This window comes from Macaca mulatta, chromosome 18, assembly GCF_049350105.2.
Source record: "Macaca mulatta isolate MMU2019108-1 chromosome 18, T2T-MMU8v2.0, whole genome shotgun sequence".
In the NCBI taxonomy this organism is placed as follows: Eukaryota; Metazoa; Chordata; class Mammalia; order Primates; family Cercopithecidae; genus Macaca; species Macaca mulatta.
The window spans coordinates 43,450,481-43,475,174 of NC_133423.1; the positions used below are offsets into that span (position 1 = coordinate 43,450,481).

Genomic DNA, 24,694 nt, shown 5'->3' on the forward strand with positions numbered 1-24,694 from the left:
GGGAAAAAGTAGGGCCAAATGTTGAGCTCATCTTTCTAGATTCAAATTTTAAAAATGTATTTTATCCCTTTTTTCAGTTGGTGGCAAAGTTGGTGTGATATATAAGCTAGTCTATTGAAACCAGAAGTAGAAATTGGCACAGATCTTAGAACCCAGCCCTGCAGAGAGGTTATTCCAGTCCCCTGCTTCAACTTGGCCATTCAAAGGGCCAGCCTTGGCCTCCTCCTACCCTGAGCACCTGCTCCCCATTCATACAGGGCTTGGCGGCTGCCTAGTGATGTTCATGGCCTGGAGGCTGCCTCTAAAATGGCTACCCTTCCAGCCCCAGCATCCAGGCTGGTCAAGATGGTGGTGGCCTGGTTTTTGCCAAGGCTCTGCCATCAGAGTGGCCAGGCTCACTTCTGTCTGCTGACCAGCCTCACTCACATGCCATGTCTTCTGTAGCTCCCTCTTGTGCCAGGCTCCATGCTCAGTGCTTTACATAAGTGGCTTCATTTCATCCTCATAGAAACACTAGCAAATAACTATAGTTATCTTCATTTTACAGATGAGGAAACTGAAGCCCTAGGGGTTTAGTCATAATTCCTGCCCACCTCATAAAAGCACATATGTACTTAGGTGTTCAATTAATTTTCTTGTTCACCCTAGACTATAAGCAACATGAAGGCAGAAAACGTGTCTATACATCTATTCTATATCCTCGTCATATACCCATGCCTGGCACAAAGTCTGTAGACAATAACAAGCATTGAAGCCAGGTGTGGTGGTGCATGCAGCCTGTAGTCCCAGCCACTCAGGAGGCTGAGGCAGGAGGATGGCTGAAGCCCAGGAGTTTGAGGCTGTAGTGTGCTATGGCCACATCTGTGAATAGCCACTGCACTCCAGCCTGGGAAACATAGTGAGATCCCCATCTCAGAAAAACAAAAAACACAAACAAAAACCAACCCAAACAAAACCAAAACCAAAAAGAAGCATTGAGTGAATAAATAAAGCTTCAAGTCCCAAAGTTGTTTGTGGTGAAGGCCAAACTGCAGGGAGTCCTGCCTGCTCACCACTCACCTCACAGCTGCTAGGGAATATGTTCATTTGCCAGAGAGTTTCCAGTACCTTCTGTATGTCAAGATTCTAGTTGAGTTTCCTGCTACCAGGGGTATAATTTTGGCAATTTCAGTGCTTTGGTGTTGGGGGTTCCATTGCCCTTAACCAAGGTCTGGGGACCCATATGGAACTGAGGAATGGACTCAGAAGCTTCTGATGTTACAGTAAAAATTTGCAAGTATGTGATCATTTTTCTAGAGAAAGGATCTATTGTATTTCTCAGACTCTCAGAGAGGCCTGGGACCCCCCCCCCCACCAAGCTCAAGAATGCTGGGCATGGGGTTTGGTTGCCTTGTCGGTCTCCCAACATTACCTCCCCTGGCCAGGGAGGGGCTTCCTGAAGCCACCCGCAGCTTGTTGGGGGCCGGCTGGAGAAACCAGCCAGGGTGTGAAGGCGAAGCCTCTCTTCCAGCCTGAGCAGGGTGTCCAGAGCCCTCCAGCCAGCATTCTCGAAAATCCCTCAAGGTTAGGGGGTGGGTGTCACTCACCAAAGGACCGTGAGTAATGGAGGTCTGGCCCTCTCAGGGCAGCCGCTGACAGGAAAGCCGCCGCACCGGCTCAGCGGCATATTTGTGTGGCTTCTGGTTCTGAGGCAACCGCCAGGTGAGGCCGGGGTGGCGGGGGTGGGTGTGTGGGAATTCCCAGGCCCCAGCTCAGCACTTTGAAGTGAAGACCCTGAGTCCGTGATGGAGGGGGGACAGGAAGGCGCCACCAGTCCCTCGAAAGGAGACAGGAGGCCGCCGGGGCACCTTCTCCTCCCTGCTCAGGCTGCCCTGGGTGCCCCCGGCCTGAGGATGAGGAGATTCTTGTTTAGTTTTGGAATCAGCAAGTCCAGCTACAAGAACATCCTCTCAGAATTGGAGAGGCCTCTCCTTGCACATATTCTTCCTCACACACAAAACCCTTACAATTTTTTTTCTTAGACGCACACTTTCAAAAACATGGGCACTCTCTTCTCTCACACACCAAATTCTCTCGCGCGTGTACATATGTGTTCTCTTTCTCTCACACACAGGCTCACACCCGTTCATGACCAGGTTCGGGGGCTCCTGCAGACCTGGAGTCTGACCTTGGCCCCTGTGTCCACCTCAGGGTTCGCGAGGTGACCGGGTGGCTTCCTGGCTCTGCCTTTCTGAGTATTGTTCCCCATTGGTCAGCCCTGACAAGGTTACTTCCTACACAGAGTGTGGCCGACCTTGCTGGCCTCGCCCACCCTGCCATGCTGTCAGCCACCATCCTGCTCCTTCATCCCATAGGTCCCCTGACCTAGCCTGGTCCTAGGCGCAGCCTTTGACAGGGAGTCAGGGGCCAGACCCTCCTTGTTCCCCACCCCCGGTTCAGTTCAACAATTCTCTCTCAGAACTTAGAGCCCTTTAAGAAGGAGAAAATGTTTAAGAAAAGTCAAGAAAACCAAATTATAATTTTATGTCCAGCTGTGACATGACTCAGTGCACGTCCTCCAATCCCCAGACCAGAAGCCCCCCCTGAGCCCACCGTGGCTCCCGGGGGAGATAGGGGTGACAGGAGTGGGAGGGATTGTGTTTCTGGAAGGTCCTTGGCCAGGGTAGTCCCTGAGAGACTCTAATGTTCCCTGGGGCTGAGCGTTCTCTGCTGTGGCTGGGCTCAGGGAAAGCCACATTGCTGAGTGTCTGGACTTGGGGAAAGTCCTGACATGACGCTGCCATGGTTGCCCCATCAGTGTAGCTGGGTCATGGGCGAAGGCGGCCTAAGACAGGATGATATTTAAAATATTTAGGGCTAGGCACAGTGACTCACACCCATAATGCCAGCACTTTGGGGGGCTGAGGCGAGAGGATTGCTTGAGGCCAGGGGTCCAAGACAAGCCTGGGCAACATAGGGAGCCTTTACCTCTCCAAAAAACAAACAAGCAAACAAACATTAGCACTCAGCACCAACCATGAGAACTGAGCTGGAACAGGACCCCAGAGGCCACCCCATCAAGCTGTGCTCGCCTTTAGCCCTTTAGTTCCTAGGTGTGGGCAGTTGTGGTGAGGTTGGTCCTGGGGGGTAAGAGGGGCAGGGATGGAACAGTGGCTATTTAGCAGTTGCTCCTGAAGAAGCAGCTGTGGGGGACATATGCTGAGATTCTAGCTGAGTTCCTGCCGTCAGGGGTATAAATTCGGCAGTTTCCAGATTTTGATAACATGTACACACATGGTTAGCAAGATGCAGAGTGGGCTGCCTTGAGCCCATATGAGATTTTGAAACCCGGAGGGGCTAATGATGAAGAGAGCAGGGGTGACGGTTGGTGGCAGGGGACATGAGAGAGTAACACCAGCATTTAATATTGATGTAGTTCTCACTGTGTGCCTGATGCCTACTGAGTGACTTCCACATATTACCTCACATGATAATTTAAACAGTGCTGTTGGCCTAGCACTTTGGGAGGCCGAGGTGGGTGCATCACTTGAGGTCAGGAGTTCAAGACCAGCCTGGCCAACATGGCGAAACCCCGTCTCTACTAAAAATACAAAAATTAGCTGGGCGTGGTGGCGGGCGCCTGTAATCCCAGCTACTCAGGAGGCTGAGGCAGGAGAATCACTTGAACTCGGGGGGTAGAGGTTGCAATGAGCAGAGATTGTGCCATTGCACTCCAGTCTGGGCAACAGAGCAAGACTCCATCTCAAAATAAATAAATAAATAAACAGTGCTGTTGAGATATATTTAAAGCTAAAGTGTGCAATGTGCTATGTTTTGATACACGTATGTACCCACGAAATAATCACTACAATTAAGATAATGAACAAACCCATTGCCCCTCAACGTTTCGTCGGAACCCTTGGTAATTTCTCCATCCTGACCCTTCCTTCTGTCCTCAGGCAACCACTGACCTGCTTTCTGATGTTATAGATTAGTTTTCGTTTTCTATAACTGTTTATAGAAGTAGCTCATTTAATAGTTACAACGACCCTCTGAAGTGACTACTACTTTTCTTGCCATCATCCCCATTCTACAGATGAGAAAATAGAGGCACAGGGAGGTTCAATGACTTGTCTGCAGTCACACCACATGGCCTGGGACGGGTGGAGGCCAGGCGTGTGGCTTTGGAGCCTGGCCTGCTGACCACAACATTGCACTGCCCCTCACTCAGGTGGAGGGACCCGAGCACAGGAGGGTGTCAGAGGCCAGAGGGAAGCAAGGAGGTCCCTGTTTCAGAGGCCGGAGGGAAGCAAGGAGGTTTTTGGAAGAGGGGTCAGAAAACCTCAGGACGTGAAGCTGGTGAGGGGAGCAGTAGGGGTTATGGCTAGGCTGGGCTTGGCTGCGGTGAGCTGTGGGCAGTAGGCAGTGAACTGGCCCACAGCCCGAGTCGGGGTCTGGTGATCTTAGCAGGCCTGTGGAGGAGCTTGTTCCTGCCACAGGAGGAGCCAGGGAGGGTGGCTGTCTCCTGCAAGCTTTTCCCTATCTGTCCTGGAGACCCCTTTTGTCTGCAGCGGCTGTCTGTCCTGTTATGGAGAAAAGCGCTGGTGGCCCGCTCTCCTCCTTCAGCATGGCCTGGGGGCTGCAGCCAAGCTGGGAAGGAGTTGCAGTCTGAGGATCCCTCTGGGTTCCCTCTGGTTGGGAACCCTGGGCAGACCTTGAGCCCTGGACCAAGACACCGTGGTCATGTGGTGCCTCCAGAGCAGCTGGCCAGGGCTGGGCTGCCAAAACACCTGCGGAAGACCCCGGATGCTTTCCAAATGCCGCTGTCACAGCAGAGCTTGGATGAGCAAGAGAAGGTGGAGCGTCTGAACTTCTCTAGGGGCCACTTGATGAAGGAGTTTCTGGAGAAGGCCAGTTTGGAGCAAGCCTTTGAGAAGGAGGACTTCGGGCACATGACCAGCGATTTGGCCAGGATGACACTGGGCTGCCTCTTGCTAGCCTCTCTGTGATGATCACCAATAGTAAGTGATAAACCCCAAACAATGAATACTGACAAGAGGGCAGTAATCACTGTGATTTTACATTCGGCTAACTCGCTGCTGCAGAGGTGGGGTCTAGATGGTAAATAACAGGCAGACTGTAAATCACCCCAAAAACTCATCGAACCAGCAGCAGATTGACCCAACTTCCCCGCCCCGGTGCCTGGGTCTCAGAGGCCAACATAGGGACAGCACTGGGACTCCTAGGTTGCTCTGGTGCAGGAGTAGGGGTATTCCCACCCCGGGAGACTGCGCCTGGCTTCCAGTCCAGCTCTGTCGACTGCTTGCTGTGCTACTCTGGGCTGATCGCTCACCCACTCTGGGCTCCTTTTCCTTCAGCTGTGAAATGGTGGGCTCCAATATTCTACAATTCCAAGTCTCCTCTGCCCTACCCAGATTCCTTAAGATTCCTGGACCCTTTTAGGAAGGGGCCAGCCCTGTTCAGACTCCTAGGAGGGCTCAGGCATGGGGAGGGAATAGAGTGGATGAGGGTCCTGCCAAGGTCCCTGCCTGGCCAGTGACAGGAAGGCAGTGGATCATGGCACGGGGAGCGATTTTACTGGAAAGATGAAAGGAAATTGCATCTTTAATAATTCACCGGCCGGTTTGAAGGGAGGCAGGTTGGCGGGGCTGTGGAGCCGCCAGGCGATCCCAGCCTCTGTTCCTGGAAATCCTCCGGCTCCAGGGCTTGCCCGCGAGACCTGGGGCCCTCCATCTCCTCCTGGCCCAGGGACAGCGAGAGCTGACAGAGTCTAGACCAGGGTGAGAGGTTAAAACACAGCCATCCCGGGAACCCACTAAATTGATATCCCCAGCAAAAAGGGAGCCAAAATAATCGATACAGCAACAGCCCAGGAAAGTGGCCAAGCTCGGGTCCCAGCCCAGTGGAGTCGCTGCAGAAAAGGAGGGCTCAGGCTCTGGCCAACTGCGTGGGGCTTTGGTGAGCACACTGGTGGCGGGGGCTCTGCCTGGGGTCACCAGGAATGGAAAGGGACCTGGAGGCAGGCAGGGGTCACAGTGCTGAGTAGCCTGTCCAGTTCGTGGGGTGGGTGCAGGGACCACACTGCCTGGTGTCCTCCATGGGTCCTCATTTTGTCCTTCCTTCCTGGTCTCTCTCAGGTGGGAATGCTTTGGCTCATGCTGAAGCATCAGGACCTTCAACCTGGGAGCCCTGAGTGCCAGATAGAGAAGGAAGCAGGTGAAGCTGGGAAGAAGTGGCCCAGGACACAGGCGGAAGGTGCCACAGACAAAACCAGAGTCAGAAGTTCTGGAGTCCGCAAATGTTGGTTTGACTCCTAGCCCAGTCCCTCGGACAAATCACTCCCAGGCCTGCAGCCCGTCCCTGTGAATGGGACCTCAAGGGACATGAAGAGGTGCAAGACCCTGTGCTCTCAGGAGGAGCTCTGCATCTGTAGGCTGTCGTCATTATTAGACCTTTTCCTCAAAGGCTGTAGAATCGTGGTTGACTCCATTGAAATTTCAAAGCTCTCCTGGGTGGGCTGGCCTGGGTAGAAACTGGATTAGAGGAGACTGAATGCCACAAAGGAGAAGAGACCAGGGGATGGAGGGAATCTGGGGGCCAAAACGGGCTCACGCAGAACAACTGTTAAAATCTGTCTCTCCCTCTGCTCCCTCCCTTCCTTCCTTCCCCTCCTGCTAATTAATAAAGACAACTCAAGAACCACAGAGAAGGCCGGGCGTGGTGGCTCACACCTATAATCCCAGCACTTTGGGAGGCCGAGGCGGGTGGATCACATGAGGTCAAGAGTTTGAGACCAGCCTGGCCGACATGGTGAATCCCCATCTCTACTGAAAATACAAAAATTACCTGAGTGTGGTGGCATATGCTTGTAATCCCAGCTACTTGGGAGGCTAAGGCAGGAGAATTGCTTGAACCTGGGAGGTAGAAGTTGCAGGGAGCTGAGAGCTCACCATCATTGCACCCCAGCATGGGCAACAAGAGCAAAACTCCATCTCAAAAAAGAAAAAGAAAAAGAAAAGAATTGCAGAGAACACACCTTAAAAACTAACATACCCATCCGTCTTTTACAGATGGGGAAACTGAGGCCCAAAGAACACTTCCATGGGCACCTAGCTGGTTGGGGTGGAAGCAGGGCTAGAATTCTCTGCCAACCCTCAATCCAGTGCCCTTTCCCCAGGTACAGGGGCCTCCGGTTCCCTTCTGCCCAGCTCTGATGCTGGGAGGCGTGGTGTGGCCTCGAGGCTGCGCGACTCACCCTGACTCACTGTCTGATTGTGGCCCATTCCTCTGAGGCTCAGACTTCCTCCCTGGAAAACTAGGATACGTCCCATCCCCAACCCCAGCCAACCCCAGGGGGCCTCAGGAGGACCCCAGAGACTATCACAACTTTAATTCTAGGTCAGCAAAACATTTCTTATCTGGTGGGTCCCATACTTTTGAGTCACTGGGGATCAGAAAGCAGGCAAAGATGGTTCCTGAGCAGATCAACGGGTGGCTTCAAACCCCCATTCATGCAGCCAAGCTCATGCTTTTTGGTATAAACATGCCCCTCAGGCCCGCACTCAGGGCCTATTTTCTCTTACTTGGCAAATAGTTTGGACAAGTTTGGTGGTCTAGTTTCTCAGGCCACAACAGGTATACTGATAGTAGTAAGAAGAACTTTATGATGACAGGGAAGGGAGAACAATTGTAAAATGCAGATCCAGTAATTAAAAAGCAAGGCAGACGGGGTCTCCCTTGACAATCCTGAGGCTAACCCCGTGTTGCAGTCTGGTCTACTCATTAGCCTTGTCAGAAGGACCTGAGTCACCAAGGAAGTCAACACATGTTGCTTTCTGAGAAATTTGGGATGTGGAGGATCCCCTGTGGAAAGATTGCTACCAAAAAATGAAAATAAAGAGTTTTGCTCTTTAAAGAGGTAGATCACAGCTACAGAAAATGAAGGTATGTGTGACGCCTCATGCTGCACCACGCCGGGCGCCTGGGATGGAGAGAGCCAGTCTTGGCCGAACATCAGAGCCCGCAGAACCCTCTTTAGTTTTCCTCCCCCATGGAGGTGCCTCCCACCTGGCCAATTAACTGGTTTTCCTGCTGTTCCTCACCGTTCCTCTCCCCTTTAATCCATTCTGCGTGCTGCAGGATGTCTTCCTTAATTCTTCCTGTCTTCTTCTGATAAGGAGCCTCTGACTTTGACCGTGGGCTGCCTGACCCCAGACAGCACTTGCTTGCACACTGGCAGCCCACCCTAAGGCCCACCTCATGTGCTGGGTCAGCTCCCCACCAGGAGACTGGGTCCCCAGGCCACTGCCTCGCTGGGTGGCCTCCTCCCCAGGAATTAACGACTCCATCACCAGAAGGTGCAGCTGTGTGTGGTCAGCAGAGCACCTCATTGTGGGCTTTTCTTTACGTGCCGCCCTCTCCGCCGCCTGCCAGGTTCCTCGCTGCCTTGCAGTGGGCACACAGGAAGGGACTGTGGCATTGACCTGGGCAGCGACTGGCCTTAAATCTTCAATTAGAGTGGAAACACTCAGCTTGAGGGTAGGGCGGGTGTGTCTTCCTTCTGTATCTCCCGGGGCAGGGCTCAGCTCTGTCTTGCAACCAGCAGGTGTTCCGGGTCGGCTGATGGGTGCTTGGTGGGGCGTTACGTGGGTGATTCTTTGGTTTACCTGTTAGTACTTCACTGAGGATGGTGAGGCCAGCACCCTAAGTCTCGGCTTCAAAAGTGCTTAGAAGTTCAGCCAAACCCCACACCAACCCCGGTCCTGCTGACCCCAGTCCCAGCGGGTCCTGGCAGGAGAACAGATAGGCTTTACTGCACACCCACTGCCCGAGAGAATCAGCGGCAGACAGAGCCAGCAAGGCGGGCGAGTCTGGTGGTTAAGAGGTAAGAGAGCTGTCATTTGTGGAGGACTCAAAGCTCGTGCACCGTTTCTCCAAACAGTCCAGCAAGACAGGATTGTGCCCGCCAGTATTCCCATTTTAGCAGAGGAACCAAGATTCGAAGAGGCTGAGTGAGCTGCCTGGCCTCCCTAAACCTATTCCTACCTGTCTGTGTACGTATCTGATTCGTTGCTCTGTGGGGGACACCAAGTATAAGCGTCAAGGTTAGCAGCAGGGCCTTGGCAGCAGAGGGAACCCTGTGAGAATCCTGCCCTCTTTCTAGTGCTGTGACTTGGGCCATGTTGGCCTCTCTCAATCCCAGGCCAAGTCCTCCCGTGTGTAAGATGGAGAAGGTCCCACCTCGGGTGTGGTACGAGGAGATGAGGGCACGTAGGTGGGTGCCTGGTTCAAGGTGTGCCCATGGTGTTAGCTGTACCTCTGTGACCTTGGGCGAGTCCCTTCCCTGTAAGGGTCTCAGTGTCCTCATTTGTAAAATGAGAGGGTGGCTTTAAGCCACCTTCCACATTCTGGTATCCTGGAGTATTTGGAGGGGCCACTGGGGAAAAGCGATGGAGGAACTTCCGGGGAGGGGCAGCAGGTGCAATTGCCAGAAGGAGGTGACCCTGGGGTCCCCATTGCCTCTGTAGAACCCAGGAGGCTGAGGGGTTTGTGGGGTCGTGTTCTGGCCCACACCTTGCGCCATAAAGGGGAGGTTCCTCCAACACCATTGCTGAGGGGGCCGCAGCGTTGCTGGAACTCATCAAGGGCATAGGGTGTGGGGTTTTGCTTCCTTGGGAGGCGGCGTCCTCCACTGCTGTGCGGCTCCGGTTTCCAGAACATCGTCCTTGTGTGGACGTGGCCTGCCTCCCAGATCTCTTCTTCTGAGCCTCCGATCAGGCTCCTCAAGTTGAGGGCATCCCTTGACCCCGCCCCCACCTCCAGGAATATTTTCCTCGGCTCAGTCTGTCCAGAACTTTCCCTCTCTAACTAAGGGATAGGCCAGAGTTCTGGAAAGAAGGGCCTTCATGAACAGAGGCGAGCTGTGCCTGCCCACTGGGGACCTCCAGCCCGTTTTCTGCCATTGCAGACCCCATGTCGGCCCCTACTCCCAGGGACAGGTGAAGGCTCGGCCACTGAGACACCTGTGTCTCTGGCCCTAGGACGTGACCCTCACAGCTTGGCCTCCCAGCTCTCCCTGCAGAGGCCACCCAACCCGGGAGGCTTGCAAAGTGCAGCACAAATTAACACACCCCACATCACACACACCCACACGCAGCACACACACGTACACCACATGCACACCACACTAATTCTCCATTCTCACACCATGTACACACAACACAACCCTCTCCAACCACACATACTCCGCTCCCTGCATATATACTCCGTGTGCATATATACCACATCCCACACCCCCACACAACACACAACACAACCCTCTCCAACCACACATATCCCGCTCCCTGCACGTGTGCGTATATACCACATCCCACACCCCCACACAACACAGTCACACTCCACACCCACACAGTCACATGCAGTGCCCAGGTTGTGTCCTACACAAGGGTGCCCAGCTGTGGGTTCGAGGCAGCTCCCAGGGTTCTGGGGCAGGGCTGGGTGCCTGAAGGGAGGAAGGGTACCTCCTAACTGGCACAAAGGTGCCCTCTGCACTAGCCGAGACTCTGGCATCCATGATCACAGAGCATTCCCCACCCACCTCCAGGCCTCTCTGGACAGTGAGACCTCAGGCCCCTGAGGAACCCCAGCCCTCCCCACTGGAAGCCCCTACCCTGGGTCCCACTCCCTATTCCTCCCTGGCCCTGGGTGCCCCACCTCGAGTACCTGGCTGCCGGCACAGCTGGCTCTTCCCTCCCCAGGCCCCTCAGTCTCTTAGTACCTTGACCACTCCCTTCATCCCCCACATGCTTATGGGGTACCTGCTGGGGCCAGGTCCTGGCTCAGTGCTGGGGAGACAGAGGGGACGAAGTCACGCTCATCCTCAGCAGGCATCTGCCGTCTACACAGCAGTGGCCATGCCCAGGGAGCAGGACTGTGGCAGAACGTCCCTGGCAGCTGTGGGAGCCCGGAGGGGTGATCTGTAACCCTGACTAGGGAGCAGTCAGGGAGAGCTTCCTGAAAGAGGTGGCAGTAGACAAAGGCACACGCTTTCTAACTGCCGTGACTCACTGCACGCTGAGCTCTGCCCCCTCTCACCAGAAAGGGAGGCCATGGTGTGGATCAGAGCCAGCCTATGTGCAGACCTGTGAGCAGGTACAGTGAACCTCTGTGTTGCAGTTCCTGAGATCTGGGGCTTGTTAGTCACACAGTGACATGGCAGTCGCTAGGTGACACGGACCCTGAGCCCCCTTTCCAACCTGGTGACGCACCTCATGAGTTACTGTCCCTCCCCATCTGCTCAGCCTCAGCACTTCTCCTTTTCCTCTAAGCTACACCCAGCTGAGCCTGGCCCTGGCTGAACAGGACTGCACTGATGACGCGGCTGGGACATGAGCCTCCCTCCTACCCATTTTGTTTGCCTTTGAGGTGCCTTTGTGTCCTTGTATGTTCTGCTGGGTCAGCAGGAGATTCAAGAGCCCTGACCTGAGCTCCCTGCACATTTCTGGGAACTGGAGGTGACGGAGTGGGCCGGGTGCTTTGTGTGTCTGATATGTAGGTGGCATGGTGTCAGGAATGGGGCAGAAAGAGGCTTCCAGACTCCCAAGACACACTGAGTCCCATTGAGCATAGATGGCTATTAGGGACCTGTCTCTAGCACAGGGAGAAGGAGGCTGTGGCCCCTCTGAGAGGCCTCCTTTCAGTTCAGCTCCTAAGGATGGTCTTCCAGAAGCTCTCTGCACAATCTTTCACTTACCCAAGAAACATCAACATTTGGCCCCGAATGACACAGAATCACACTGGTGGTTACTCAGGCTGACACAGCGTTTACACGGATTTGAAACTCTGTAGGTGTGACTGCTGGCTGCAGAACTCTCCACTGAGTGCTGAAACATTCTAAGCCGCAAAAAGTAAGATTTTGGAGTGTGTAGAATTGCAAGGGTCTGTGTGTGCATACAAGTATTTTTAAAATTGGCTTCTCACCTGCTTTAGTCAAACTTTTGTTATTTGGGGGAAATGCTACAGAATAAGTCTCTTTTCACCTTGCTAGCCAGTCTTGGTTCCCACCGGAAGTTTTCCTCTTTAGGCCTTGGTGGGTATTTGGGTTTTACCTGATTTTTTCTGGGAAGGGAGGGAAATGGTGGTCCTTCCTCTCTGGGACTGGAAAGTGAGGCTTAGTCAAGCCCTGAATGGTTCCCATTGGAAGTCCTGGGCCAGGTGTTGGCTCTCTGTAGCACAGCAGATGCCACGGGCAGGACCCTGCACCAGGACCCACCCAGAGTTGGGCTAGGCCTATGAGAGGTTGTCTGTAGTCTGGGAATTCCAGCTCCCAGGAGACTGACCATGCCAAGGTGGTTAAGGCATTGTCTCCTTTGCTTATTTCCTTATAGCATCCCCAGCACAAGGTGGGACCCAAGTGGGGGTTCACTTGAAAGACCTGGGCACAGGTGATGAGACTAGGAGACAGAACATCACCCTTGAACCATCTCTGCTTCAGGTCTGCTGTGGGATCTTGGCCATATTATTATTATTATTGTTGTTGTTATTATATTATTTGAGATTAAGTCTCACTCTGTCACCCAGGCTGGAATGCAATGGCACGATCTCGGCTCACTGCAACCTCTGCCTCCTGGGTTCAAGCCATTCTCCTGTCTCAGCCTCTCGAGTAGATGGGATTACAGGTGTGTGCCACCATGCCTAGCTAATTTTTTGTATTTTTGTAGAGATGGGGTTTCACCATGTTGGCCAGGCTTGTCTAAAACTCCTGACCTCAAGTGATCCACCCATCTCGGCCTCCCAAAGTGTTGGGATTACAGGCGTGAGCCACCATGCTTGCCTTCTTTTTTAGAGACAGGTCTTGCTCTGTCACCCAGGCTGGAGTGCAGTGGTGCAATCACAGCTCATTGCAGCCTTGATTTCCTGGGTTCGAGCCATTCTCCTGCCTCAGCCCCCTGAGTGGCTGGGACTACAGGTGCATGCCATCATGACCAGCTAGTTAAAAAATACATATATATAGAGAGAGATTTTTTTTTTTTGTAGAGACGGGGTCTTGTCATGTTGCTCAGGCTGGTCTCAAACTCCTGGGCTCAAGTGATCCTCCCACCTCAGCTTCATGACGTGCTGGGATTACAGGCTTGAGCCACCATGCCTGACCTAGCCATATTGTAAGACTTCATCTGTCACCTGAAACTGATCCCACCCATGGAATGGATGCCCCCGTGGGTTGCAGGAGACTCAGGACTCTGCCTGGGAACCAGGGGATGCCCAGCAAATGGGGAGGCTGAAGATGGAAACCAGTTAGAATTATGGGACACTGGGCAGGAAGCACAGACCTGCACTCCACAGGCATGGATCAGGGGACTCAGGCATAAAGTGGCCTGGGTCCTCAGCCTGGTCCCCACACCCACCCACCAGTCCCATCTTAGGACTAAGAAGGCAGCAATTCAAGGCCTGGTCTTTGTGCCTACAGGTCCCATGACATGGGATTGTTACTCTGCTTCTTTGAGCCTGTCTCCTCCCTTCTTTACAATGTCGTCAAAAACATGTCACCTGGCAGGGCCATTGTAAGGATCAGACATAGTCATATATTTAAAGACTATAAAGCCCCATTCAAACCTATGGGATGGCTCTGTACGCCTCAGTTTCTCCATATTTGAAATGGATATAAGTATTGTATTTACTTCCTTCACAGGGCTCTGGTGAGACCATAACCAGATAATGTGTGCGAAAGGGCTGCAGAGGGGAGAAAGTGCTGTGTGATGAATCGGGCTCTCCGGGGCCAGCCTCCTTAGCGCGGCAAACACAGCTGCTCTGGCTGGCGCTCGGAGCTGTCTGGCTGGCAGCCAGTCCAGGGCAGAGGCAGCTACTGCATCTGCTTCCAGCATGGGCCAACTGCTTCCTTGGAAGACTGCTTTTGAACCACTCCTCCTCCCCAGCCCTGAGTCACCCAGAGATCAGGTGGGCAGCAGAGAAAGGTGGGACTCCCAGCTCAGATGACACTCAGGTAGGTACAATACACCTGTTAGGCATACACAAAGGGTGCTGCTATGGACAGAATGTTTTTGTGTTCCCCTAAATGCATATGTTGAAATCCTAATCCCCAATATGATGGTATGAGGAGGCGCCTTTGGGAGGTGAGGAGGTCAGAGGGATGGAGCCCTTATCAATGGGGTTAGTGCCCTTATAAGAGAGACCCCAGTGAACTCTCTTACTCTCTTTCTGCCATGAAGATCCAGTAAGTTAGCAGTCTGCCACTGGGAAGTAGGCCCTCACCAGACCCTGACTATGCTGGCTCCCTGATTTGAGACATCCAACTTCTAGACATTGAGAAATAAATGCCTGTGGTTTATAAGCCACCCAGTCTATGGTACTTTGTTACAGATGCCTGAATGGACTAAGACAGGAGCCCACAAAACGTTTTTTAGGGGCCCACAAAATGTTTTAATTTCTTTTAAAATCAGAGGTAAAAAAATGAACTTCTAGGTCAGAGAAAATGTTTTAATAAAAATAATATATTTGTCTCTGTTACCAATGTAGTCATAATATTTCCATTTTTTTTTTTTTAATGGAAAAGGGGCCTATGAAGGCAAAAGTACCTAAGGCCCATAGGAGTGAGAATGCAGCCCGAGTCCATGGTGTGGATTCTGTTCCACATTCAAGCAACTTGCCAGAGCCCCTGCTCCATGTTGCAGATGTGCCAGCCGGCCTTGTTTCAGCCAAGATGGCAGACCCCAAGACTGCAGAAGAGCACAGCAGCATGGCTTGCTGTCCCCAGACAATAATTCTGCACTACTTATGACAGCCCTCCATGGCCATCGTTGCACTGTGTTCCAGGAGTGGTGGATGGCGGCTCTCAACCATCTTTTCTCTTGCACCCATCCAACACACAGCACACATGCACCAGTAAGAAGAGGGGCTCCCTAAGGCCCAAATTCTGAAAATATTGGTGTGTATATGTGTCCTGTTTCAGTATGTAGTTTGCAAATGTTCCCAGGCAATTTGGGTATTGACCTTGAGGCTTGATACGTCCCACTATCAGGGTCCCCCTCACTGGCCTGGGGGAAACTGGGATCCAACAACATACACTGCACATATGATAATGGGTCCTTTTAGAGAACAGCACCAAACCCTGCACCATTGCTCCTTCTGCCCACTCCACTGAAATCTCCTGATCTGAGGTATTTCATCGTGGTCCCGGTTTCCACTGATGAAGCGGGAAGCCCATGTGGCCTGCCCCCAGCCGGCCGAGTCCCAGGGGGCAGCTGGCTGCTCCTTTTGTCTGGCTGGTATGACTGACTGGCTCCCTGGGGCACTGCAGGGATGAGGAGTCTGAAGGACCCGCTTACTTTCTGGGCTCACCCTCGCCCTGGCTCTTCTGGTGATCAGCCTTTGGCTCACCTGTAAAATGGGAACGGAAAACACTCGTCTGCCTACTTCACAGGACTAGCTGAGACCGTGTAAGGAAGCCGCTGCGGAACTGGAGGAGTGAGGGAGACCGTTAACACTAAGGCAGGACCACTTATTTGCCATTTCAACTGCTCAACCCTTTATTTTTCTGCTATCTTTGCCTTGGTCCTTAGAAGGCCCTTCCTTGTAAGTTGTGCTGTGAGCATCCCAGTACAAATGTAAAACCACTCTAAAACGACAAGAGAATGCTTGCCAGTAGAAAGATGGTGGTGAAATCAGGATTGAAACATGTATTATTCCGATGCTGTGTCTATAGTGTTCAGTAACTTAGGGCCTTCTGGAAGTAGGACTAAACCATCCAGGAAAATCTCCTTTCTCTTTTGCAGTGTTTGATAAGTCTCCCTGTTCCTCATTGTCTCCCCACCTTTCATCTTGACCTCCAATGGCTGCTTCTACTGCTTTGCATTTTTATAAAAATAAATTTGGGCCTGGCCTGGTGGCTCACGCCTGTAATCCTGACACCCTGGGAGGCGGAGGCAGGTGGATCACTTGAGGTCAGGAGTTCGAGACCAGCCTGGCCAACATGGCGAAAACTTGTCTCTACTAAAAATACAAAAATTAGGGCTGGGAGCAGTTGCTCACGCCTGTAATCCCAGCACTTTCGGAGGCCGAGGCGGGCAGATTGCCTGAGCTCAGGAGTTCAAGACCAGCCTGGGCAACATGGTGAAACCCTGTCTCTACTAAAATATAAAAAATTAGCCAGGCTTGGTGGTATGTGCCTGCAATCCCAGCTACTCAGGAGGCTGAAGCAGGAGAATTGCTTGAACCTAGGAAGCAGAGGTTGCAATGAGCTGAGATCACGCCATTGCACTCCAGGTTGGGTGACAGAGCAAGAATCCATCTCAAAAAAAAAAAAAAAAAAAAAAAAAATTGGCCCGGCACATACCTCAATTGTTTAATTAAGACGTTCTCTCTCTCTACGCAGTCTGTGGACTTTTGGCTGTCCCCGTCAGTGTCACGGTGGGTGTGTGACTCAGTGAAGGGCAATGCCCGAAACTCAACATGCCTTCACCCGGCTCCTGGGAGGCCCTGGCCGCCACTGTAGCCAGGCCAGGGGAGGATGAAGGGGGTTGGTGCTCTGGTGCGACTCCTGCAAGGATCTGAAGGACCGGCAAGTTCTAGCAAGAAAGAATCCCCAAGGAGAGGGGAGCGCTACCAGGAAGCAGTGTCCCTAGTGCCTTGCCACGGGCAGGATTGTGCAAAACAAGAGACATATCATCACAGGAAAATAAATCACTGGGCCCTTTGGGAACTCTTTGATGAAAGACTCATTTGACCAACTGGGACTGGACAGCCACTCGCTGTTGATTTTTGGAAGCCACTGGGCCCAAATCTCAGCCCTCTTGAAATGACTCATTGCCAAACGCCACAGTGACATTTCCAGGGAAGGGGTAGGTTTGGAGGGGGGGCGGTTAAACCAAACCTTTAGTGCAAAAGCCATTTTACCCAGGACTGGCTTAATCACACCACTTCGGATAGGTCAGAGTTCCCAGTTTTGGGGGACATAAGTCTCCTTCACCCACGGTCTCCTGGACCAACTTCTTGCTAAGGCCCCAGATCCTGCCCCTGCTCCCCACAGCAGCTACACTGTGGGGAATCTTCCCCTCAGCTCATCTCCTGGACCAGCTCCTGGAGGCCCTGCTGGTACAGCTGAGGCACATGAGCCTGGGGAAAAGGTTTCTTTTGCTGAACACACAAAGAGCACAGAATCTGAGCATTTTGTTTTTGGTGGTGTTTATTTTTTTAAACCCACTTGTAGTTTGGGTTCAGCTGGAAAGCAGGACACACCGACGGAGGGAGGGTGGTCGCGTTAGCGGGGTTCCGCGGCAGCTTTGGGGGGAAGCCCCAGGCCCCTGCTCCGGGGAGGTAGGTCCCGTCGCCCGCTCCCAGCCGGCTCAGGGAGGCGGCCAGCCCTTCCACGCGAGTGTTCCGAACAGAGGAAAGTCGTCTTTCTCCTGATCCGCGTCCTCAAAGGCCCAGCCAACAGTTTCCCAACACAGTGCCCTGCAGCTGACGGACACGACTCCCCGGGCAGGCTTGAGAGTCTGTCTGACAAGGAACACAGGCGGCGTCTGATGCCAGAAAACAGACTGGGACTTGGCTTCTTGGAGGCCCGCGTCTGGGACACCCCATGGGGCTGCTGTGGTGGCGGCCTGGCTGTCTGGGCCCCCGCCCCTACAGCTGCCCAGGCCTGATCCGTGGTACAATTCCCACACCCCCCACCCTCATCCCTTGGAGAAAATAAAATAGAATAAAATAAAAATCAGAATAAATACCGACTCGGCCAACATTTACATTTACATGAATGGACAGGACGATCCCCAAACAGTGAAGGTTTACAGACTGGTCAAGGAAGGACGAACAGACAGAACGGGGTCTGAGGGTGCACACTCCCGGGGAGGGCAGCGGGGCTCCCGGCCTCGTCTGGGTGAGGTCGGGAGCCTCGCTGGGGCTGCAGTCCCAGAGCTTCGGCAAAGCCACCAGGCCATGGGGAGCAGGGCTGTGGCAAGCAGGCCGCCTCGGAGAAAAACAATGACTAACTCATCCTGACAGGCAGTGGGGAGACTGAGACAGGATCAACATCAGATGGCTGGACCGCCTCTTCCATGCGCCAAGAACCGTGGGCGAGGGGAAAGCAACGCAAGCTCTGCCTCTCATCACGTACATTCAGAGGTTAACTCGGACGTGGCCTTCCTCATGCCGCAGAGAGGGGACGGGGCTTGGGGAGGGGGCCAGGGGTCTGTGGGGCGTCCACTTCTGTTCTACAGTTCCTGTCTCAGTAGTCTCCCTTGGGAAGCTGCCTCAGGGTCTCAAATTTTAGGCTTGACTGTTGTTTCTTAAAAAAAAAAAATAAACTTAACGTTTTCCTTCCATGTCTGAAAAAGGAGCAGTAATCTGCATTTAGAAAAACAGTTTAAAGTGTTGTTCAGATTGGCTAGGAAGCGCTTCAAGCAGTGGAATAAACTAGGCAAACAGTACATCTGGAGCCACTGTGACACGACATGTAATTAAAAATATATTTATATATGTATACATATTTATATTTCACTTCTTCACACTCTGGTCCTAACAGCCAAGGGGGAGCTGCCCCTGTGGCCAGACCACCAAGGAGCCCGTTTGGAGGAAGCAGTGTCAGGCCCCAAGGTGCCCACAACACAGCCCCCTCCACACAGTTTCGGAGCGTCCTGCATGAAGCTTGCTCTGAGCTCACCGTAGGGTCTAGGAGACCCCACTCCCCTGCCTGCTCCCTGACCTGAGCTCCCACTCCCAGGTCTCTCCTCTCTTTGGGAGCCTTGCCTCCTCCTAGCAGACACACCTCACACACTTCGGGGAGGCAGGGGCCGCTGAAGCACAGGTGGAGGCTGCCTGGCCACGACAGCAAGCTCGCCCCGGGGCCCACCCTGAGCAGCCCCACATCAGCCAGCTCCTCCCTCAAGGCCTCCTACCCATGTGCATCTGTGTCCCCAGGCTGGGCTGGGGAGGAAGGGCAGTGAGGAGGAGCTTGAGGAAAGTCTGGGACGAAACTGTGGAGGGAGGAAGAAGGCAGGGTTCAGGGGCCAGGGACCAGAAGTGGCGTGGGCTTCTTGGGAAAGACCACCGACCTGTTTCAGGTAAACTTGTGCCCCCCACACCTTGTCGCCAACAGGCTATTTTTGGAGACAGGCACAGCCTCCACACCTGGGACGAGAGGGCAGGTTGCAGCTGCAGGGAAAGTTGGAGAGAACTGGGGAAGCCTCTCCCCACTCACCACTCTCAGACTCAGAATCAATCACGAGAACCTCCCCTGCCTATCACCTCCTGGCCAGTCCAATGTGAACCAAGAGGGGCCTCCAACGTGACCCAGGGCCTGACCAGCCTCAATAAAAGAGCAAATAAGGAAGTGGCTAGGCTCTGACGTCATTTCCGGGGGGCTCATCAAAGTGTGTGCTCCAGCCCCCAGAGATGGAGCTATGTGGATGCCTGTTCCACCCCACACCTTCCTCTCTAGTCAATAACAGGGCCTACTCCCCAGGATGAGGGCCTGCCAAGAAACCCCAGCCTTGTTTCCCAGCTAGGAAGCTCCATCTGGCGACCCCGCTGGTCACCTGACTGTCCCTCTCATGACTCAGTGAATTCACCCCTTTCCCAAGAGCTGGGGGAGGGCTGGGCTTCTAGGTCTGAGCTGGGGCAGGGACACAGCGCATTAGCTAAAGTCGAGTCCTGGGGAGCCCCCATTCCCCCCAGTAAGACCTGTGTGTGGAGCGCGAGACACCATCTAGAATTTGGTTTTAATTTGCCAGTCTCGTTCTGTGCCCCGTTTGCCACAAGGCCCCTGGGGCCAGGACCAGGTTTAACTTGGTCCCAGTGGTGACAGTATCAGCTCTTTGAGAAAACAGGCGCTAGAAGCCAGTGGCGAGGAACACAGGATTCCAGCGGGGACCCCCGCCGGGGCAGAAGTTTCCAATTACCCTAATTGGCTACTGGCAAGCTGTCTGTGGCTAGAATCCTTCTAGAGGGGGCTGGGTTTGATCTCCCACTAATCCGGGGTTCCTCAACAGTGCTGACTGTGTGATCACATCGCGGGCATTTTCATTGACCGAAGAGACTTCAAAGCAACCGACTTTTGAAAAATAAAACACAATAAACAAAAGAGTGCAAGTGGAACTGCAAACTCCATCTCCCCTCCTGCGCCTGACCCCCTAGGCCTGAGGCTGGGGGGCTGCAGTGAGGAGGACTCGGGGATGGGAGGTGGAGCGCCAGCTCTGCCATGGCTGACAAAGGCCGTCAATTACGGGCGGCTGGTGGGGACCGTGCCTGCCTTTGTCCTCCCGGACATCTGCTACACGTCGCCTGCTGCCAGTTGGCGACTGCGGCTGACAGCATGCGGGAACAATGCGAGCCCGTCTCCGACCCACTTTTTCAGCCTTCCGAGGTCCTTTCTGACCCAAGCGGTGCCCCGGCGTGCGAGGCTGCCAAGGTCTCCGAGGAGTCACAGCGATGAGATCCCTCACACAAAGCTCTGTGGGGGATGGGTCTGATGGGGAGGGGAGAGGCGGGAGTGAGGAAGGGGAGGACCAGGGCCACCAGGAAAAAGAAACGTGCTTCCCTTATTGGTGTGAGCTTGCATGCTCGGGCCGGGGGCTTGTGCGGGGGCACTCCTCTCAGGGATTTTCTCCCTTCCCCTTCTGGCTCCAGACTGGCCACCGACTCTGCCTGCCCTCCTCCCCATTTCTTTCTCCCGCCAGGGCCACCCCTGTCCTCCCGCCTGTCCATCTGGCCCTGTGCACCAGGGCCCCAGCTGCCCGCGGGCCGCCCGCCAGGCCCCCTGGCTGTCAGGCTGTCAGTTTCTGGATGGTTCTGTTGTAGTACTGCGTGATGGGGGGCGTCAGAGGGTTCCAGCTGTTAGCGTGGAGCTCGATGACCTCTAGGAGCAGCGACCGGGTCAGCATGGACTCAGAGGGGCACAGCATCTTGTCCCGCGCACTGGCCAGGAGCTCTGTCATCATCTCAGGCAGCTGTTCCTCCAGCAGCCGGCCTGTACTCTGCAGCTGCGGACAGAGATGTGGGGTTAGGATGGACTCGGGCCCCACAATGGCCCACTGGCCACCCTGATTAGGTGGGCTGGGGTCAGGGATAGGAAATAGCTGGGTTGTCTCAGGGACATACAGGCCCAGGCCCCTGTGCCAAGGCTGGAAGGACAGGGAGAGTGGAAGGTAGAGTAGCCAAGGGTGAGATCCCACATTTACCAACCAATCTGCCAGCAAGATCCAGAGAGATCAGGATATTGCCTACTGCCCAGGGCTGAAAGAGCCGTCACCAGGAACATGCCTCTTATCCCTTTTACCCAAGAGCCTCCCTCTTCCAGGAAGCCTTCCCTGACTACACCCGTACCCTCAAATGGCTCCATGATCTGTGCCCTTGGTGATCAGGGGGCCCTGTGATCATTTTCACTTGCTAGGGCGTCTCCCTGGAAATGAGCTTAGTCATTATTACATGTGTCCATTGGAACTTGAGAGCAAGGGTGATGCCTCCTGTTTCTCTCTCCTTTTGTCCTGATCCTGATCCCACCTCCCAGCCCCCAGAAGTGACCTCTGCTCATGCTTGTGACAGGAAGTGGGAGAGAGAAATACAAACTGGTGAAGAAGGCCCTCATGAGAGCCCTAGATAATCTTGAAAATCCCACTGGGAAGAAGGAGCCCCTCTTCCTGGACCAGCACACCCCTGGCCAGTGCCCCCCAGGCCCTCTCTATACAATCTCAGTTCCCATCTCTGTCCCCAGCCTTGTCCCATCCATTTTTCTAAGCTCTGCCTTCTTCGCAAAGCCTCCCTTAACACCCTGAGCCCTCCCTGACCTCTCTCCCCTGACTTTTCAGGGATGTCTCTGTACTTACACTTATTCTATCCACTCTCTGTGTGAGAGCTATTCCTAACCAGACTGGAAGCTGCCTGAGGGCAAGGACCAGGGTTTCTCCTTCTCCTTAATCCCCCCCCCAATCCCAAACCCCTTGTAGGGTGCCCAGCTGGAGCCCAGCAAACAAACTGAGTCCCACAGACCCAAGGCTGCCATCCAGCTCCCAGTGCTTCTGGCCTCTGAACTCCTCAGTTGAGGCCTTTGCAGCCAGGCAGAAGCCACCTGAGTATGCTCAAGACAGCTGTCAGGCCCAGGTCCTCGTCTGGAAACCCCTCTCCTGCCTGGGTGACTCTGGATCATCTGCAGAGGGCAAAATCTGCCCAGGGACTGGGCCAAAGCCAGGCTCTGAAGGGAGAGCACAGAGGAAGTTTCCATGAGCAGGGGTCACAGCTTAGGGACAGGAGTGGCACCTCTTAAGAGGGGTGCTTTCAGATGGGCTGTGCCAGCGCTGGATTGCCAAGCATTAGCAAAGCAAAGGGAGATATTTGGGGGCAGAGGTCATTAGGAGCTTCTTAAGTCATGTGTGTGGCCTGCCTGAGCTGGGGCACAGGGGGTCTTGGGGGGACAGGAAAGTAGGCAATGCCACCCCTCTGTCTAGGGAATCACTTCTCTCTCCCTTCAGTCAGGGGTGAGCTGCTGTCACCATCAGTGTTCACTCTGGCTTGGGGTGGATAATTCTGGATGCAGAAGTCCATGCTCCTCCTGAAGCCATCCCCCTACCTTCCCCTGGAGTTGTAAATGCCTCCAACAACACTTGGGCCCCTAGAACTGTTAGGGCATGAGAGATGCACCAGCTCTGAGGTTGAGGATGTCGAAGCCCCACTGCTTACCTCCATAGAGCAGCAAAGGACAGCATCTTCCTTCACATCCTGAGATTGCAAGAGCTGTGGAAGAGAGGGGCAGAGAGCGCCACTGAAGGAGACATGCCGGCTACTAGCCCCTGTAGCTCCCTGCAGCCCCCGCTGACCTGCAGCCCCAGCCCTGATGCAGCCTGTAACAAACATCTCCAAGGTTCAGGCTAGAGTGAGAGCCCGCAAAAGTCAGAGAGCAGAAAGTCAGTTGCGCCGGGTGGCAGTGATTTCTCCGACAGGGTTTGAGCAGCTGGAGGTCAGTGTGACGGTGCAATGTGGAGCCCCTGGGCCAGTTCTGAACACCAAGATTCAAGAGGCCATTGAAGAGAAAGCCTGCAGCAGTGAGTGCACTGGCATCATCCACTGTTAACAACTGGTCAGCAGAAGTCCTCAGGGAAATGAAATTAGCTTAGAGACATATGATTGGTAACTCCTGTATGGTGAGGAGGTTGAGCCACTGGCTCAGGCGCCCCGGGCCCTGGCCACAGGAGGAAGTCCAGGAGTCAAAGCCCTCTTCTCCACTGGCCCCGCGCTGTAGGCTTTCCAAACCACGAATCTGTGGACTTACTCAGGGGCTGGAACTGTCTCCTAACTAAGGCCATGGCTGGGCTGCTTAGTGCTCAGTCCGGCCACGCTACAGTCCATGCTTCCCCTGACCTGCCTGGCTCATTCTCTTAATCTCTCTGTCTCTTTTAAATTGAAATATCATTCACATAACACAAAATCCACCATTTTAAAGTACATAGTTCAGTGCTTTTTAGGATATCCTCAGAATTGTGCAACCATCACCACTATCTAAGTACTGGACATTTTCATCACTCCCCAGACAAACTCATACCCATTAGCAGCCATTCCCTCTTCCTCCTCACTCCAGGGCCTGGTAACGCCCCCCGATTCTATGTCTCTGTGGAGTTGCCCATGCTGGACATTTTATAGAAATGTAATCACACAATATGTGGCCTTTTGTGATTGACTTCTTTCACTTAAGGTTTTCAGGGTTCATTCATGTAGCACGTACCAGTACCTTATTCCTTTTTGTTGCTGAGTAATATTGCATTGTAAGGATATGTCACAATTGTTTACCCATTCATCTGTTAATGGACATTTGGGTTGTTTCCACCTTTTAGCCATTAGGAATAGTCCTGCCATGAACCTTCACGTACCAGGCTTTACCTGGATGCATGTTTTCAATTCTCCTGGATATTACATAGGAATAGAATTTCTGGGTCATGTGGTAACTCTATGTTCAGCTTTTTGAGTATCTGTAAGACTGTTTTCCACAATGGCCCCACCATTTTACACTCTCACTAGCAATGCATGAGGGTTCTGGTTCCTCTACAGCCTCACCAATGCTTGCTGTGTCTCAGTTTTCTGATTCACTCTCTCTCTCTCTTGAACCCCCAGCAGCACTGCTGTGCTGACGCCACGTGCTTGAAACCCTCTCTGGGCATGGCTTCCAAGAAGCTCACCAGCCCCATGGGCCACTCCTTCCACAGCCCCCTTTGCTGGCTAATGCTTTTCCTCTCAGTTCCTAAAACAGGCATTCCTCCAAAATTTTCCTCCCCAAATAGTCATCATCAAGCTTCTGCTCCTCTCAGTGCCATCCCCTCCTGCCATGTTGATCATTCCGACTCTCAAGGACCCCACATCTAACTCATCTGCACGAACCGTCCCACACTCATTGGACTTCACTCGCTGGATAACATTATGGCTTTATCATCTTTGCCTCAAAGCAGCTCCCTGTTACCTCCAGCTCAAAACCTCAGTCATTTTGCTCTCTCCTTCCCATCCATAACCAAGAAGGTACCAGGTTCCGGTAGTTTTCCTCTAAAATGTCTCCGGGACACTTTAGTCCCACTTTTCCAGGTCCCTGGCCTTACTCAAAGGCGAGGTTTTGTTGCTTCCCTCATGGGGGATTGTCCCGCTTCCTGATGGCCATCCTGGTCCCCACTTCCTTCCCCTGCAACTTATCTTGTACACAACTGGCCAG

The 24,694-nt window shown here is 53.5% G+C and overlaps 1 protein-coding gene across 23 annotated transcripts in view; it reads right to left on the minus strand.

Annotated features, from left to right (window-relative positions):
- Positions 1 to 17,179: 17,179 nt before the first annotated feature.
- Positions 17,180 to 24,694, minus strand: part of CTIF (cap binding complex dependent translation initiation factor) — a 336,570-nt gene continuing 329,055 nt past the window's right edge. For all 23 annotated transcript variants that reach the window (XM_077975493.1, XM_077975501.1, XM_077975487.1 and 20 more), the window contains 2 exons: positions 22,684 to 22,737; positions 17,180 to 20,990 (listed from right to left, as the gene is read on the minus strand). In XM_077975493.1, coding sequence (XP_077831619.1) covers positions 20,775 to 20,990; positions 22,684 to 22,737 — 270 coding nt within the window. In that variant the 3' untranslated portion in view covers positions 17,180 to 20,774. The remainder of the gene's footprint in view (positions 20,991 to 22,683; positions 22,738 to 24,694) is intronic.